The 15,224-nt window shown below is 44.4% G+C and overlaps 1 protein-coding gene across 7 annotated transcripts in view; it reads left to right on the forward strand.

Moving 5' to 3' along the window:
• Window positions 1–667: 667 nt before the first annotated feature.
• The window catches only part of PHF19 (PHD finger protein 19), a 33,203-nt gene continuing 18,646 nt past the window's right edge, over window positions 668–15,224 (forward strand). For 2 of the 7 annotated variants that reach the window (XM_078150169.1, XM_078150170.1), the window contains exons 1-4: window positions 3,283–4,126; window positions 7,942–8,133; window positions 10,341–10,422; window positions 13,186–13,281. In XM_078150169.1, the coding sequence (XP_078006295.1) occupies window positions 3,953–4,126; window positions 7,942–8,133; window positions 10,341–10,422; window positions 13,186–13,281 (544 nt within the window). In that variant the 5' untranslated portion in view covers window positions 3,283–3,952. The other 5 variants (XM_078150168.1, XM_020990585.2, XM_020990581.2 and 2 more) reach the window with 5 other exon arrangements.

The raw sequence follows: 15,224 nt of genomic DNA on the forward strand, positions 1-15,224 counted from the left end.
TAAACTCTCTTATCAAAGTAGCTTCCCTCATTTGGGCCTCAGTTTCCACATTTATAAAATGAGTGTACTGAATTATATGCTATATCCCCCAAATCCTTTCAAGTTCTGATATCCTATTACTCTAAATCTCCCTGTCCCATAATCCCCTTAGCTCTTAACAGTTCTTTTCACCCTTTCCACACACCCCCACCTCCACTCCCACACCTGCACCTGTAAGGAAGTACACACCCAACACTACAGATGCAGGATTTGGGGGGAGGGATTCTAGAGTGAATGAGTGTCCCTGCTCTGGGGAGATGCCTTAACTACCACTAGGGATTAGTTGCGGGGCTCGTTAGATCCTACGAATAGGATGGTGAAGTGTTAGGGAGAAGGATTGGATAGAGATGTCAGAGATCCAGTTTCTGAGGCACGGTGATGGGAGGGGCAGGTGGGAACCACAGTCTGGGGCAGTGCCAGAGGTTTGTAGCTAGAAGTGGGAATCTTGGAGTCGGAAGACATGCGTTCATTCCAACGACTAATCGTGTGACTTTGGACAGGTCCCTTGTCCTATCTGAGAGCCTCTGGCTCCTCTTCTTTAATACGGAATAATATTCCTCTGCCCGGCTTCAATCACAGAGCTCGAGTGAGGAAAGTGACTTCGGGGCTTATATAAAAGGTGACATGTGAGGACTGTGCCAGTCCGAGGAGAGCGTAGCGGTCGTGTCTCCCCCAGGGCTCCTCACGCTCCTAGCACTGCCAAGAGAGGGCACACGTGGGTGGTTGCGCTCGTGGGAGACGAGTGGTCAGGAAGTCCCCGAGCGGTTCTCCACTCGGGCTAGGCACGTGTGTATATAGAAGGAAGGGTAAGGGGAGGGCAAAGAGCGGGAGTGGGCGCGGGGGAGGGACGCTGCCCCTTTAAGCGCAGCCGGGGGAGCCAGCCGGAGGGGTGGGGGCGCCGCCGGGTGGGAGGCCGGGAGGCGGCGCGGCTTTGACGGCCCCAGGGCCCCGGCCCCACTTCCTGGCCGACGGCCTCCAATGGTGAGCCGGAGGATGCCCGTGTTAATTACATAAGCAGAACGTAAATAATTCGCGGGAAAAAAAAGCGAAAAAGATGGCGACCCGCATCCCTCTGTCCCCGGCTTGAGTCGGACTCCAGCTTCTTCAGCTGAGACATGGCCGGTACTCCCTGCCCCTTGAGAGACTGACAGACGGAGGGACGGAGGGGACGGACAGACGGACGGAGGGGACGGACAGACGTAGAGGTGCCACACCACTCACCTCCCCCGCCCTAGCCCTAGCAGCTCCCAATCCGGAGCCTCTCCATCAGCCCCCAGCCCTCTCCTCCAATGCGCCTGGTGGCCAGACTCCAAGTGGGACCGCCGGACGGACGCGCAGCCTCGGGGTAAGGACGGCGCCCTTGCCCTGCCCCGCCCTCGTTCTGTCCCGCCTGGGTCCCTTGAGGGGCTGGAGCTGCCGGGAGGTAGGTGTGGGGGGCTTCTCCTTTCCGCAAGGCATTCCTCTTCTTGACCTCCATCCTCCCGCCGCTCTTTTTGGAAATTTGTACAGATTACAGAGTGGGTTTGTTTTTAGGGAGAAGGGGGAAGGAGGACTAAGGGTTTTTTTGGGGGCAGTTGCTTTTTGGATCTCCAAGCGCAATCCGGCCACAGGAAACTAGGGAGCCAGGGTTCGACTCTTGGGGAGAAGTGGAAGCAAGAGATAAAAGGGCACAGTGGGAATCTTGTCAAATGTTTTCTCCGAGTCTCCGAGTCCAACGGCCTCACGGAAGACTAGCGGGCTCGGGTGGGCGAACAGAACCAGGATGGGAATGGAGGGAGGAGAGGGGAAAGCGATTGTTATTTCGAGCACGTTGGCAGTACTTGGGCAACGACTCCGGGTTGCGGGGAAAGTTGGAGGGAGTTCGCGGGACGGGGTGGGGCGGAGGCAATTGCAGAGAGGTGCTCGGGACAGCATTTTGTTGCTTCTGGGAAAGTTAGAGACGTAACTTTTTAAAGAATTGTTTTTGTAAAAAATAAATAAAAATAAAAATTATGAAATGCATCGGGCTTTGGGGACCTCTCTCTTTATGAATCATCTCGTCCCTCCCCTCTTTTTCCCTTCCCTCCCTCTTCTCTGGGGGCCCCAGACACCAGTTTGACTCAGATTTGAACTGGACAGAGTGTGTAACCCACAAAAATGCATTTTATTTTGAATGTGTTTGAATCAGCCAATCAGAGCCCTTGGGGGCCCGGCTCCGAAAAGTCGGAGGCTGCAGAGACTGAGGTGTTGGGGGCTGGGGACGCCAGGGTGTGATCTGGGAGGGGGAACACTCCTGTTTGTGTAGAATAGGAGGACTCTCCAGCCTACTGAGGCTGGAGACCTTGCGGGATGGCCCGCGCGTCCTTCCCTCCCCACCCCCCTCCCAATCGTGTTCCCTCTGCTGCACTTGCCGGCGCCTAGAGGGAGGAGGGAGGCGGGAGCCGGGATTCTGGGGTAGGAAGTGTCAGTTTGTGAACCTGCAGCAGGAGCCGGGGACGAGTGAGAGCCACCGGATCCGGACTGGAACGGAGCGGGAACCTAGTGTGCCCCACCCCTTTCCCTGGCCCCGGTTGACTCATGCTGCCGGATCCATCCAAAAGGTGGAGAGTTAGAAGCGTAATTCATACTCTTTCCCCCTCACCCAGGGGCCCCCATCCCTAAAGAGTCACATCCCTGCCTCGGATTCTGGGCAACAAGAAGCCAGAGATACATTTTAACCCCTACTTTGGTAGGAGGCATTACTCGCTCTGCTCCCATCCTCTCCTCCTTGTGGGAAGGAAGAGTCAGGTTCAGCAGCCAGAAGCTCGATCCCCAACCTCGACCGTCTCACTCAAGTTTCGCTTTCTGTCTGACGGGTTCGCTGAACTTTGGGGGTGAAAGGCAATGAATATTCCTGCAAAGCATGTATCATCTATTAGGAGCTAGGGACTGGAGGGGCAGGACAGAATGTGTGGGCGGTAGCTGAGTATAGAATCTCTCTCTTCCTAGTGTTCTGTTTGACACACCGACTCCACCCCACCCCACCCCAACTGATCGGACTCCCTGTGAGATTTTCCTGAACTCTCTACGAGGGGTTTTTCTCTACGAAGCAATTCTCGAGGTCCCACTGGGGGACGGGAAGGGAAGGGGTTGGGCAGCTGTTCCTAACACCTGGTTTTTGATCCTGGAAGTGAAGGGATTTCAAGTTCTTCGGTGATGTGTGACCACTCTCTACCTTCACTCAGAGAGGAGTATAATGAACTGAAGAGAGTAAGAACTGGAAAATGTTTCCTTCCTCCTACTGGAGACCTTTCATGATTCCTACCCCCAGTCATTGGTTTGCTCTCTGTCTTGAAGTTTACTTTTATTACTTTATATCTGTGTACCTGTTGTGCCCCTCCTCTAGAATGCAACTCATTGAGGGCAGGAACTATTTTTTTTTTACTTTGTCTTCCCAGCGCCTAGCATGGTGCTTTCCAGACTTGGAAGTGGGAGGAGTCGTGAGGGGAGTCGATCTAGGTCTTAGAGGAAAAACTCTGTACCTTTGCCGGGCTGCACATGCTCTGCAACTTACAGTCTGAGAGGTTTCTGGAGCACTAAAGTCAAGTGACTTGCCCAAGGGGTCCAAGCCGGGAGGTGCCAGAAGTAGCACTTGAACCTAGGTCTCCCTAATTCTGAGGCACTTTTCTCTGCAGTACTACTCCTGCTGCCTCTGTATCTTGCACTTAATTAATGCTGAATTGAACTGAGTTTGGGGGATCTGAGGCAAGCAGGAAAGTTGAGAGTTGAAAACTGTTGATCAATCATCCTGGGAGTTGGGTGGAAATTAGGTTGGATGATTAGTCAACCTAAATAATAATTACCTTTCTATATTTGTTCAGATTATAAAGATGCTTACCACATAAAAGCCCCGAGATATAGGTTGTACAAATCTTTTATTTATCATTTTTTAATTATGAAGAACTTGAAACAGAGAGATGAAGTGATTTACTTGCTCAGTCTGAAGAATTCAATACATCCTACCTCTTTTTCCCTTTCACCAAGTCTGAATACTTCTTCCCTTTCCCACAGGGGGAAATTAAATTTCCAAGATGCTTCTATAGTTCTATGCACTCCTCTTATTTGGAAGGTAAATGAAATAAAGAGTCATATTTAATGGAAATTATTTTATGTTTCTGAATCTCATCCCCTTTCCGTTAATAATAACCTTTCCACTTAGACCTTGGGTAGGCAGCTAGGTGGCTCAGTGGTTAGGTGACCGGGCCTAGAGTCAAGAAAACCTGAGTTCAAATCCAGCCTCATAGGCTTAGTAGCTGTGTAAATTTGGATAAGTCATTTAACCTCTTTGCCTCGATTTCCTCAATTGTAAAATGGGGATAATAAAAGCACCTCCCTCATATGGTTGTTGGTGAGAATCAAATGAGATAATGTTAGCATAGTACCTGGCAAATAGTAGGTGATATATGTGATAGCTATTGTTATGTATCTCATTTTATAACTTTTTAATGCACTTCTGAGTATTATAACTCCATGTAAGTCTGTTTATGAGTGAGTGTGTGTGTGTCTTTCTGGCATGATGGATATAACATTGGACTTACAGTTGGGGTGATTAGGTTTCAGATCTTTTCTCTAACACTAACTGTTTGACTGTGGGCAAGTCAGTTCTCTAAAAGCCTCAGTTTCTTCATCTGTAAAATATGAATGGTACCTGTAGTACTTACTTCATGTGTTATTATGAGGATCAAATGAGATATGTGCAAAGTGCCTTACAAATGTTAAAGTACTGTTTAAATAACCATACCATGAGGCAAGCGAGATGGGGAAGGGAAGGAAACAAATATTTATTAAGTTCCTACAATGTGCAAGGCAGCTCTTTACAAATACTTCTATTTATATCCCTATTATTATTCCCATTTTACAGATTAGGAAACTGAGCCAAACTGAGGTTAAGTGACTTGTCCAGGATCACATAGCTAGTAAACATATGAGGCTGGATTTGACCTGGGGTCTTCTTGACTCCAGGTTCTGAGCTATATCTACTGTGCCATCTAGCTGCCCCAAGTGACTTTTTTTTTTTAGCTAAAACCTTATATCTTTGCACAGTGCTCTGCACGTAGTAAATTTTATACATACATGTATGTACATATACATGCATACATATATATGGCATGACCTCATCAGAGAAGGTGCTGTGCAAAGCAGAATTGAAGTAGCTCAAAAGAAACCCAAGATGTGCACATTTCGAGAATCCACCCCAGACATGCACATGAATTATCTGTGCCCGACCTGTGGTGGAGCATTCCGAGCTCATATTGCTCTGATCAGCCACAGTCAGACACATTGTAACTTGACTCTAACATAGTGATGTCATTTTGATCCTCTTCAAGAATGAAGGACAACCAACCAACTACGAATTTATATGAGTGTATATTGTTGTTGTTATTCAGTTGTATTGGTCTCTTCTTGGCAAAGATACTGGAGTGGTTTACCATTTCCTTCTCCAGCTCATTTTACAGATGAGGAAACTGAGGCAAACAAGGTGAAGTGACTTGCCCAGGGTTACCCAGCTAGTAAGTGACTGAGGTCAGATTTGAACTCAGGGAGATGAATCTTCCTCACTCCAGGCCAACACTTTATTCACTGTGCCACCTAGCTACACACACACACACACACACACACACACACACACACACACTCACTCTTTTTAAATGAAATCAAAGTGTGCAGAAAGAGCTTTGAGATGGAACACAGTGTCCTCGGATTGAATCCATTTCAATAAGTGTTTATTTTGTACATTACACTAGGCATAGGAATGCAAAGATTAAAAATTACACAACCCTTGGCAATAATAATTTACAGCCCATTAGTGAGTACATGACATATACTCCAATGAGTATGGTACAAAGGTGGTGTGGAGGAAGTAGCATGTGGTAGAGGCAAAAGATAATGGTAGCTCATGCTCTTATATATATTTAGAAAGACCTTGTGTTACAGTGGATGGAGTGCTAGACTTGTAGTCAGAAAGACCTGGGTTCAAATTCTGCTCTGACACTTGTTAGCTCTTATGACCATAGTCAAGTACCTTGACCTTTCTGAGCCTCAGGCAACCTTCTAAAAAGTGTCTGTTGAAGGGTTTCTAGTCTGGGAAGAGTTCTCATCTCAGTGAAATTATAGGTCTTTGACACAGTGTCAACCTTTAAAATTGAAAGGCCAAAGTATTTCCACACAGCAATCCTGTGAAGCAAGTTGTAGTATCTCCGTTTTACAGATTAGGAAAGTGAGGCTCAGAAAGGTTAAGTGACTTGCTCAAAATCACGTAATCCAAGTGCTGTAGGAAAGAGGAGAGAAAGGGATTACTTTTAGTTGAGGAGGAAGAGGTAGCTCCTAAACTAAGTCTTAAATGTAAAGGATTTCAGCAGGTAGTGGTAAGGAGGGAGCACAATCCAGGCATGAAGACTGACCTTCACAAATGCCAGAATCTTAGAGAGGGCACGACAAAATCAAGGATTGGAACAGGCCCTATGATTTCCTTGGTATAGGGAACACTCTCCTTTAATGCAGATTGGTACTTTCTCTTCAATTTATAATCTCAGATAATTGCCCACTGAGAGGCGAAGTGATTTGTCCAGGGTTACACAGCCAGTATGTGTGAGAGGAAGGACCAGAACACAGGTCTTCTGGTTTTAAGGCCAGCTTTCTATGGGCTCTGCCACAATTCCTCTCTAAGATCAGAGAACTGCTAGTAAATGGTACAGTTTGATTAGGAGGTAGGGTGTATTCCAGGGAGTAGTTTAACAGAAGGTTGGAAAGATAGGTTGTATCCAGGTAAGATATTTTCTTCCGTTTCCCTCTAACCCAGCATCCCAGATGAATCATAGTCATCTTTCACTTTTGAAAGACTGAAAGACTGATGACACCTGCTAAAGGCATTTCTGCAGCACCTCTGATTCCGAGAACAATTGGGTTAACTATAAAAACCCTTCTCCAGTATTGCTGGTAACATGGGAAACCTATATCTAATCTCCCTACAGATGGCAGTGAATCGATCCATCCACAAATATTTATTGAGATTCTTTAAAAGGTGTTTGATGACAGGGGAAGTCAAGTCAACAAACACATATAAAAGATCCTGTTGCTAGGCACTGTGGGAAATTCAAAGGTGATGACATAGTCCCTGCTATTGAAGAGCTTATAGTCTAATTCATCACAGGTTCTTAAGCTAGGGTCTGTTTTATAACTATTTCAATATAATTGGTTTCCTTAGTAATCTTATATATTTTATTTTATTAGTTTAAAAATGTTATCCTGTGAAGCAATTTATAAGTTTCATCAGATTGTTGAAGGGTCCGTGACACAAAAAGTTAAGAAACACTGGCTAGTGTATTGGGAAACAGTTTAATAATATATAGTTCCTGGCACATAATAGGTACTTATACTAGTTGACTGACTGACTGACTGACTATGGTATGGACTAGAAATTCTCTAAGAGCTCAGAGAAGAGGAAGATCAGTATAGCCTGGCAGGGAGATAAGTGTAGTGCCCTATGCTGCCACCACCATTTAGGTCCTCATCGTCTAGATTATTGCATTTGCCTGTTCATTGATCTCTCTAACACAAGTCTCTCCCCATTCCAACCTATTAACCATTCAGCTGTCAAAGTGATAGTTGGTTTTCATAAAATAATATACTTTAAAATCAGGAAAAAGGGGCATTATAAAATCTTACTTAATCAAGACCCTAGTGGGCCATAAATTACCCATAAGTTTTCTTCTCTCTGGGTGAATCCTGGAGGGAAGTCGAGGCCTCTGGCCAAAATCTCTGCTCAGAAGGTGAATGCAAGGAAAATTCTCCAACTCCTTTTTTCCCCCTAGAAAAGGCTGGGACTAAGGAATTTTGTGTTAAACATTATGGAATGAAAGTGTGTCTTTGTGTTTTTAATCGTAGGGGTGGTCAAAACTGATGGAGAACCTCTCTCTGGAGCCTGAAATCCAAGATGACTGTGGGCCACCCAGGGCAGCGGGTGCTCCCACAAAGCCCAGGAACAACTTCAAAGACTTGATGGTCAAGCTGACTGAGGGCCAGTATGTGCTGTGCAGATGGACGGATGGACTGTATTATCTTGGAAAGATTAAAAGGGTAAAACTTGGCACACTAAGGTCTCCAGATCCCCAGGCCCATAGCCCATTCCCTCACCATCAGATTCTGAGCTCCAAAGCCAGAAAGGGGAGAGGATTGCTGGGAAAATAATTAATTCATTTATTGAAACTATTGACAATTGCTTCTTATCTTTTAGGGGCCCACATAGCTGGAAGTGGAACAAGATAGAAAAAACCTAGGTTGTTTATAGGCTTATAGGACTTAGAACTTAGAAGGGACATTAGAGGTCATCTAATCCAACCCTGTTTTTTTTTTTCAGCAGGCCCAGGGAAGTGAAATGACTTTTCCTAGGTCTCACAAGTGGTGCAGAGGTTAGGAGTCCAAACTAAGACTAAGTAGGTCTTAGGATCTTTATAATGTAGCAAGATATCTCCTTACAAGTCATTGGCATAGTCACTTTTTTACCTTTGGCTGAGAAGGGAAAGGCCCCTTAGGGGAAGATCAAGGAAAGCTTAAATGCAAGGGGGAGGACTTTATGGTCCACTGTTCTTCAGAAAGTCATAATGAAGATAACTCATACTCTGACAACCTCCTTCTTTAATAAAGGACAAAAATGTGGCTTAGCAGTGGGTGAGGATGTGTGAGAAAGATGAACAGGGAAGTTGCATCAAGCGAGGGTGACGTATCTGAGAGGTATTTTGTGTTTGCTTTGGGTTCTTGATGCATCTTTCTAAAGAAAAAGACCCATTCTGAGTGTGAAGAAGGTCCCTAGGTTGGGATAATCCAAAAATCTGCCCAGCAGATGCAGTATGGTGTAGTCAAATACCAGAGCACAAATTGGGAGATCCTGGTTGTACGCCTAGCCTTTCCTGCTGTGTGCCCTCTGACAACCCACTTTCCCTCTACTGGCCTTAATTTCTTTGTCTATAAAATAAGGGGGTTGGACAACATGATCTCTTGTAGATCTAAAGTTTGAGAAATCTTTTGAGTCTTAGCAGCATAGCCTTGGCAGGGTCACCCAAAAATCATTTCCATCATTCTTATTATTCTAATAAACCAGTTCAGATTTCTGGATGCCTGTTTTGTCTATAAATATTCTCATAGAAAGCACTCCTACTTGCTCTTCCCCACACTCACTTACTTTGTAAATGCTTTATCAGGAAATACTTTTTGAGAGCTAGCTTAAATCTCATCTGCTCTTGTAGGTGAGTCCTAATTCTCAGCCAGGTCCTTAAAGTAATCTTTTTAGTCTGTGCATTGAGCCTTACTAAGGACCAGTGGCAGAGACAGCATAGAATACTGAAAAGTGTACAAGATTCGTTGATCTGCCATTAACTCCTTGTAATACCTTGGCAAATATTTTCCCTCTCTGCCTTCAATTTCTTCATCTGAGAAATAAAGAGGTTAGACCAAATTATTTATAAAGTCATTCCAGCTCTAATCTATTAAAACTATCATCCACAATTCCTTCACTACTTATCTTCCATCTGGATTGACACATTGGAGGCAGCCCTTTTAGGACACAAATGTTCTCTAGTGGGTAATACACTGAATCATTGGCAGCTACATGCCCCTTTGGATGAATGTTTCTCTAGTGAGCCCTAGGAGTATGGGCCTGAGGGGATGGGACCTTGGCTGGATAAGTTCAAAGAGAGGGGGAAAAAGGGAAAAGAGGACTATCTAGGCCTGGTCGCTTAGGGAGGGCAGACTTGGACAAAGCTAGAGCTAGGAGAGGACTTGAGTCCTCCTGGGACTCTAGAACCATCTCTGCTGCTTTCTAATTCTCTGACATTGGGCCAGCCACTTACCCTTTTAGAGATCATCATAAGGAGTTAAACAAATTTAAGTTACTATTGTTAGAGGGCTCAGGGCATAGTAGAAAGAGAGCTGCCTTTGTAATCAGGAAGATCTGGATTCAAGTATTGCCTGTGATTCATACTCGCTGTGTAGCTATGGGCCTCATTTAATCATTCAGTACTCCAAGCAAAAGTCTCTAATACTATAAGTTAAAGAAGAATGGTCAATATGTATTAGTAGAGGAAGTTTTCGTACATCAAGGTCCCTCTGCCAATGAAGTCACAGATCCAGACATCATCATCATCATCATCATCATCATCATCATCATCATCAAACCACCTGTGAAAGTAGAAGATCACCTAAGACCAGCTGGGTGTACTTAACAGTTTTGCTTGGGGCTAAATCTGGTGGGCTGAGGCCCTCACTTCTAGTCCCCTTTCTAACCGCAGGTCAGCAGTTCCAAGCAAAGCTGCCTTGTGACCTTTGAAGATAACTCCAAGTACTGGGTCTTATGGAAGGATATCCAACATGGTAAGTAACCTGAAAACTTGGGTCACAGTCCTTGGACTTCCTTTATGGATTGATTTCCTAGGATTTTCACTAGAATTTCCCTTCTCCATGCCTTCCCATCTGTTCTTTGCCTACCTTTCTCGCAGCTTGATACCTTGTTTAATCCCTGGGCTCTCTGGGTTTTAGAATCATAAAACATAGAATGGTATAGCTAGAAAGGGTCTTGTGTAGTTAATTCACACCACCCCCTCTCTCATTTTCCAGATGAGGAAACTAAGGCCTACCATGGCATAGTAATAAGAATAATGATAATAAGAATCCTTTTATTATCAAAAAATTTGGTGCTAGAAAGATGAGGAAGAAAAGATGGGTGCCTAGATAGGAATTCTGAGGCTGAGAGACTTCCTCATTTAATAGGTATATATACCTGGAAGCTTCATAGGAACAATAGTGTTGAAAAGGAAACAGCTCTAGGGTTTGCCTATTTTAGGCTAGAACTGACCAACTTCACTGAGACACATAGAGCCCATCCCTCATTCACTCATTCATTCATCTACTAATTCATTCATCATATACTTGCTGAGTGCTGATAATTTAATTCAGTTCACCACAAGGAGGATCTGCACCCCGTATAGCTTGAAGACTTAGTTGTCCTTTGGGAAGCTAGAGTGGTAGAAATGGGAAGAAAGAATGTAGCAAAGATCGTTTAATTCAGATTCTATCTGCTATTGCCTAAGGTACTATGGGTGATGAATGGCATGATGTCTGAATAAAGAAGGAATGTTAGGACAGGAAGGGATCCTAAAGATGACCTCTTCCAGTCCTAGGGGTGGAGTGGAAAGAGCACTGGATGTGAAATTCACAAGACCTGAGTTTGAATTCTAGTTCTACAACTTACTACATGTGTGACCTTGAACAAGTCACTTCTCTCCTGATTCCCTCTTCTGAAATGTAGGCGTAGAATAAATTCTCACTGAAGTTCTTTCTAGATCTAGATCCTATGATTCCTCCCATTTTAGAGTAGAGTAGAGTAGAGTGATTTGCTCAAGGACACAAGAAGTTAGTTCCAGAGATGTTGTTGTTGGTGATGAGTTGTTTTTCAGTCATATCCAATTCTCCGTGACCCCATTTGAGTTTTTCTTGACAAAGATACAGGAGTAGTTTGCCAGTTCCTTCTCCAGCTCATTTTGCGATGAGGAAACTAAGGCAAACAGGGTTAAGTGACTTGCCCAGGATCACACAGCTAGTAAGTATCTAAGGCTGGATTAGAACTTAGGAAGAGTAGTCCACCTTACTCTAGGCCTGGTATTCTATCATCAACCCAAATGCCCTGATCCCTCAGACAAATCTGTTTGTGATAACCCATACTGCTCCTAGCTAGCCACTCATTATCACCCTGGGAATTGTATGGCTTATAAGACCTAATTAGGGCCAAAGCAAAGCAAAACAAAGCAAATTAAGCCTGAGCCACAGGCTAGTTTTTAGCAGGTCCAATCAGATGCTGGGTGAGTAGTAGAGTATCTGAACAGACATGAGAACATTGCCTTTTCACTCTCCCTAAGAAACAGATATTACTGAACTCAGAAAAAAAATCATCTTCTCTTCTAACCCTTGATCATTCCAACCCCCTCTATACCATCCTACCAATACCACAGTTTTTGCCTATTTTTAAAAATCTAAAACTGTTATTCTCTTCATATGATTGTAGCTTTTGGAACGAGAGGGAATCTTAAACATAATAACAGTTCTTTCATTATGCAAACAAAGAAACTGAGGTTAAAAGAAAAGCAGAGTTGCCAAGGAAGCTCGTCCAAAGTTACCCCGCTAGTAAATGGCAGCACTGGGACAAAGAGGCAGATCTCAAGTAGTCCCTCAAAGAATCACAGGATTTAGAAATAGAAAAGACCTTAGAGGTGGTCTGGTTCAACCTCATAATGAGGAAATTGGGGCATTTTCCTTGAGTTGCTTTCATATTTAGTATTTATAGGAACGAGCGGGTCGGTACACATAGTGTAATGCCCTCAGAGCCTGAAGGAGTCCTGAGTCATGTCTTCCTTAGTAGATTATTATTAGCTCATTGGGTGTTCTAAAATTCCCTATCTCCCTAGCAGAGAGCCTGTCTCCTCTGGTCTTCCCTCTTGTCTCAGGGCTAGGCAAACCCATAGATGAACAAATGAGTATTCATTCTTCCATTGTGAGAGCTAACCGGGTATGCCATTACTTGGAGCCAGATGGTCTTGTTTCTAGTCCTGGCTCTGCTATTTATAAGTTATGTGACCTTGAACCAGTCACTTCCATTCCCTAGCACTTGTGTTCATTTCATTTTGTAGGTGAAAAACTAAGCCCTTTGAGGTCATGGTCTGTTTCATTTTTGTCTTTGTAATTCCAGTGTTTGCATGAGATATAAGCTCGGAATAATTGTTTAAGCTGAATCAAGATAACAGATTTAATAGTTGGAAAGGACCTCAGAGGCTATCTAATCTAACCCCTCTCCCCATTTTACAGAGGAGAACACTGAGGTCCAGCAGGGTTAAATGATTTGCCCTAAGATTACACAGGTAGTAAATGGTAGGAATGGGATAAGAACTCAGACTGATGCTAAATCCACCATTCTTTCTACTGTACTGTGCTGGTTAGATTAAATCATCTCTAAGTCCCTTTTATCAACATCATCCTGAATTTGCTGTAACATTTTATCTTCTAAGGTCCTTTCCAGTTGGAACATTGATGGGAGAGCCTTTGGCCTTCATTTCCTGACTCTTCACTGTTTTTTTTCTCTTTTAGCTGGTGTTCCAGGCGAAGAGCCGAAATGCAACATCTGTCTGGGAAAAACATCTGGACCCCTGAATGAGATTCTCATCTGTGGAAAGTGTGGTCTTGGTGAGTGACGGCGCTGGAGTCAGAGCTGACAATGAGATCAAACTGAGGTCAAATCTATCCATGTTCGGGGTAGAAGCAGCAGTCCCTATGACTCTGCCATTCTCTCCTAACTTTGTCCCACGATTAGAAGTTCACCCTTGACCTTGCCTTTGCTGGGCAGTTGCCTAGGGTAGAATGGGGAACATTTAGTAGATGTATAATCATGGACAAGTTAGATCATTTCTTTGAACCTCAATTTCCTTATATGTAAAATGGGTACAATAATATCAGCATTACCTCTCTCACAAGACTATGATGAGAACAGAGCTCTGTAAGCCTTAAATTGCTACATAAATGTGAGCCATTACAATTGATGACTCTACCCCAGAAGGGGAAGGTAGGAGAGTCTGAGGAAGGAGACAAGCAGTGAAAAAAGCTAACAAAATAATAAATAAGTCATGTTTCTATAATGCTTTCAGATGGACAAAACACTTTTCTCTCAACAGTCCTGCCAAGTAGGTTGTGCAAGTATTTTCCCATTATACAAAGAAGAAATGTAATGTTCAGAGAGGTTAAATCATAGCAAGTAAGTGCCAGAGTCATGGATTTCAATCCAAGATTCCTGACACTAGGTTCAACGTTCCTTTGACTACCTGGTATCACCTAACATATGACTGAGGCTGCCATGTTTAGTTCTGAGTATTTGCTCCCATTTCTCCATTTGGAGTAAAACCAAACAGGGCCCCCATACTGAGGCCCCAAGGTAAGGCCTCCCTCTCTGAGAGCTCCACTGCCAGCCTGGCCACATATCCTCTCTTCCTTTGGAAGGTATTGAAGGCCACTGCCAACATACTCATGTTACTTAAGAAAGGGGATCTCTCAGCCCCAGGTCACCCACTGCTACCAGAGCATGAGCTAGGGCATAGGCTCTAGAGCTCAAAGGAATAGTAGAGGTCATTTAGGCCAAACATCAGCAAATGATGCTCTATGGGCCAATGCTGGCTTGCCAGCTCTTTTTGTATGGCTTTAGAGATTTTAAAACATAAAAACCAGGGGCAGCTAGGTGGCACAGTGGATAGAACTCTGGCCTTGGAGTCAGGAGGACCTGAGGTCAAATCTGGCCTCAGACACTTGACACTTTCTAGCTGTGTGACACTGGGCAAGTCATTTAACCCTTCTTGCTTCACCAAAACAACAACAACAAAAAACCAAAACCCACAAAAAACCATTCTTAGCTCTCAAGTAGTACAAAAACAGATGATAAGTCAGATTTCCAGTTTTATAGATGAGAAAATAGGCCCTGAGAGAGGGCAAATGACTTGTCCAAGGTCATACAGGTAGTATATGGCGATGCTAAGCTGAAACCTAGGTCCTCTGATTCTCTTTTTACTGTACTACACTGTCTCAGGTTAATCCTAGGAGAGAGTACATAGCTGAGGAGATCATGGCACCTGTAAATGTAACTTTTGGATAGGGATGGAAAGGATCAGAACTTGAGGCATTGCCTAAAGGCCCCATAATGGCAGACCTGGAGTCCTGGGGAGGAGGAATGGATGAGAAAGAGATAGAAGGAAAAGGGAAGAAATTTTCCCGCTTTACCCTATTTAGTCGGCCTTGGCTCTGCCTCCTTTCCTTTTTTCCTTCCCTAGCTCTGGGCTCTTTCATGACATTATCAGTTAGGTTCTCCTGAAGAAAAAACTGAGAGCTGTCCAGCTAGGATCTGAGGTCCTGGCTACCAAGATCAGACCAGCTTCTTCAGTCTTCTTCCCCTCGGCCCCTTGGCTGGTTCTTCCCTGGCCATCTCCCTGGTCACCTGCTCATAAGCAGAAAGTGTCACCTAAGTCATAGCTAGATCCCTCAGAGTCCCAGCTTTCTAAGGGCTAGGCTTTCCTTAGCTGGGCCTGGAGAGGACATGAGGTCTGAGGAGTGAGGAGAAAACACCCAGAACATAGTCCAGTGATTCT

The sequence above is a fragment of the Phascolarctos cinereus genome, unplaced genomic scaffold (assembly GCF_003287225.1).
Source record: "Phascolarctos cinereus isolate Bilbo 61053 unplaced genomic scaffold, phaCin_HiC Scaffold_2;HRSCAF=192, whole genome shotgun sequence".
Lineage (NCBI taxonomy): Eukaryota > Metazoa > Chordata > Mammalia > Diprotodontia > Phascolarctidae > Phascolarctos > Phascolarctos cinereus.